We start from the raw sequence: 1,666 nt of genomic DNA on the forward strand, positions 1-1,666 counted from the left end.
GATGGTACATATAAGGTAGGGGGGTATGTTAATACTTCATAAATTGTACGAAGGGGGTTATCTTAGTGCTTCAATTTCTATAGATAGGGGCTCAATCACTATATAAAGGACCGTATATAGGGGTGTTTTCTTAACAGTGTGCATGCAAGTCCCTCCCAAATATTAGTAAATCCCCTCTGGTCACACTCTAAAGATTGTGAAATGTCTAAAGTTTAGTCTTTAGGATGCACTAAAGATTACTTTCATGTCACACTTTGTTAGTAAGCTATCGGTTGCCTTATTTATGTTTGAAGTTTAGTCTTCACATGATGCTAAAGACTACTTTGATGTCACACTCTATCAACAAGCTGTTGGTTGCCTTATTTACGTATACAATACGAGAAAGATGTTTACTATGCAATCTCACAAGTCTCACTCCTAGATTGCTCCTCTCAACTAGATGTTTTGAATAACTAATTGGCTCAAGGCTAACACACATAATTTCTCACAGCGCCATTTTACTTTTGTCCATAAGGTAGTTCCAAAGGTTTCTTCGAACATCTTTTTCTATGCAAAAAAATCGAGATCATCTCCCAATAGAGAGAAATCACACGAGTTTGTCGCGATTACAAAATATTTTGTAATGAATGGACTACATAGGAAGCTCTCCTTTACATACATGTACCTTGGTGTGGATAACTTGCTCATCTTTACATACCTATCCCTTAGTGTGGATACTAGTGTGGATAACTTTAAGGAGTACTTTTCCTCACATGAGAAAAAGTGGTAAGAACTTCATGTGAGCCGTAAGGAACGAGAAACCAAAATTTTGGGTTCGTGTGGTAAGTAATAAATATGACTTATGGAGTGCTAATGCAAAATTGATGCTTTGGCTCACCAGTCTCTGAGTCGAGAGTGGGCGGGGCGGAGCAGAGCTGATGAGCATTAGCGGGCGGGTTGATGAGGAGGTGCAGCTCAAGGATGAGCTCGATGGGGCGGCGCCCTTCATCTGCAGGACGTCGGCTCGGCAGGTAGGGCAGGTGGCCTGGCGCAGCAGCCACAAATCGAGGCAGGACGCGTGGAAGCCATGGTAGCAGGGAGGCAGCAAGCGGATGAGGTCGCCGTCGGCGAAGTCGACTAGGCAGATAGGGCAATGCGGGGGGACCGGCTCCGCCACGTGGGGGGAGATGAGTGGGTGGAAGGTGGAGGAAGGGAGGGATCGGATGTGGCGTTTCTTCATTGGGTGAGGGTGCGCCGACGTTGGGTCGGAGGGGTGGAGGTGGCGCAGGCGGCGCAGGAGGCAGCGTAGCAGGCAGTGCAGCAGGAGGAGCGCCAACAACAGCGCCAGGAAGGCGGCGGTAATCAGCACGATCTTGCGGTCGAAGGAGGTGTGGTGAGACTGGTAGGGCAGGTCGTTACCCGGTCGTGTCCGCTCCGGATCGATCCCTGCGTCCCGCACGTACGGCGCTGCGCTGTCTATATTTCTGCCCGTCGACGTGAGCAGCATCCTGGCTCTAAGTCTGAATACAACCTCCTTGTCGAACTCATGCAAACTCATTATCTCTCTCTCTCTCTCTCTCTCTCTCCGTCCGTCCGAGCTGCTGCTGTTTTCTCTCTCTCTCTCTCTCTCTCTCTCTCTCTCTCCCAACACCTTCCTCCCCTTGATGCTGCGACTCTCTCTGTCTGT

At 48.8% G+C, this 1,666-nt stretch overlaps 1 protein-coding gene across 1 annotated transcript; it reads right to left on the bottom strand.

The window, feature by feature from the left end:
- Nucleotides 1–527: 527 nt before the first annotated feature.
- LOC147450991 (uncharacterized) lies at nucleotides 528–1,665 on the bottom strand. Its single transcript, XM_086520845.1, has one exon. It carries the CDS (start codon nucleotides 1,535–1,537, stop codon nucleotides 749–751), a length of 789 nt encoding a protein of 262 aa, XP_086376971.1. The 5' UTR covers nucleotides 1,538–1,665; the 3' UTR covers nucleotides 528–748.
- Nucleotide 1,666: the final 1 nt, after the last annotated feature.

Source organism: Adiantum capillus-veneris, chromosome 9, assembly GCF_014529385.1.
Source record: "Adiantum capillus-veneris isolate H3 chromosome 9, ASM1452938v2, whole genome shotgun sequence".
Classification (NCBI taxonomy): domain Eukaryota; kingdom Viridiplantae; phylum Streptophyta; class Polypodiopsida; order Polypodiales; family Pteridaceae; genus Adiantum; species Adiantum capillus-veneris.

What these genes read in the sequence shown, in the direction of transcription:
- LOC147450991 (XM_086520845.1), bottom strand. Translation starts at nt 1,537, where the DNA reads ATGAGTTTGCATGAGTTCGACAAGGAGGTTGTATTCAGACTTAGAGCC.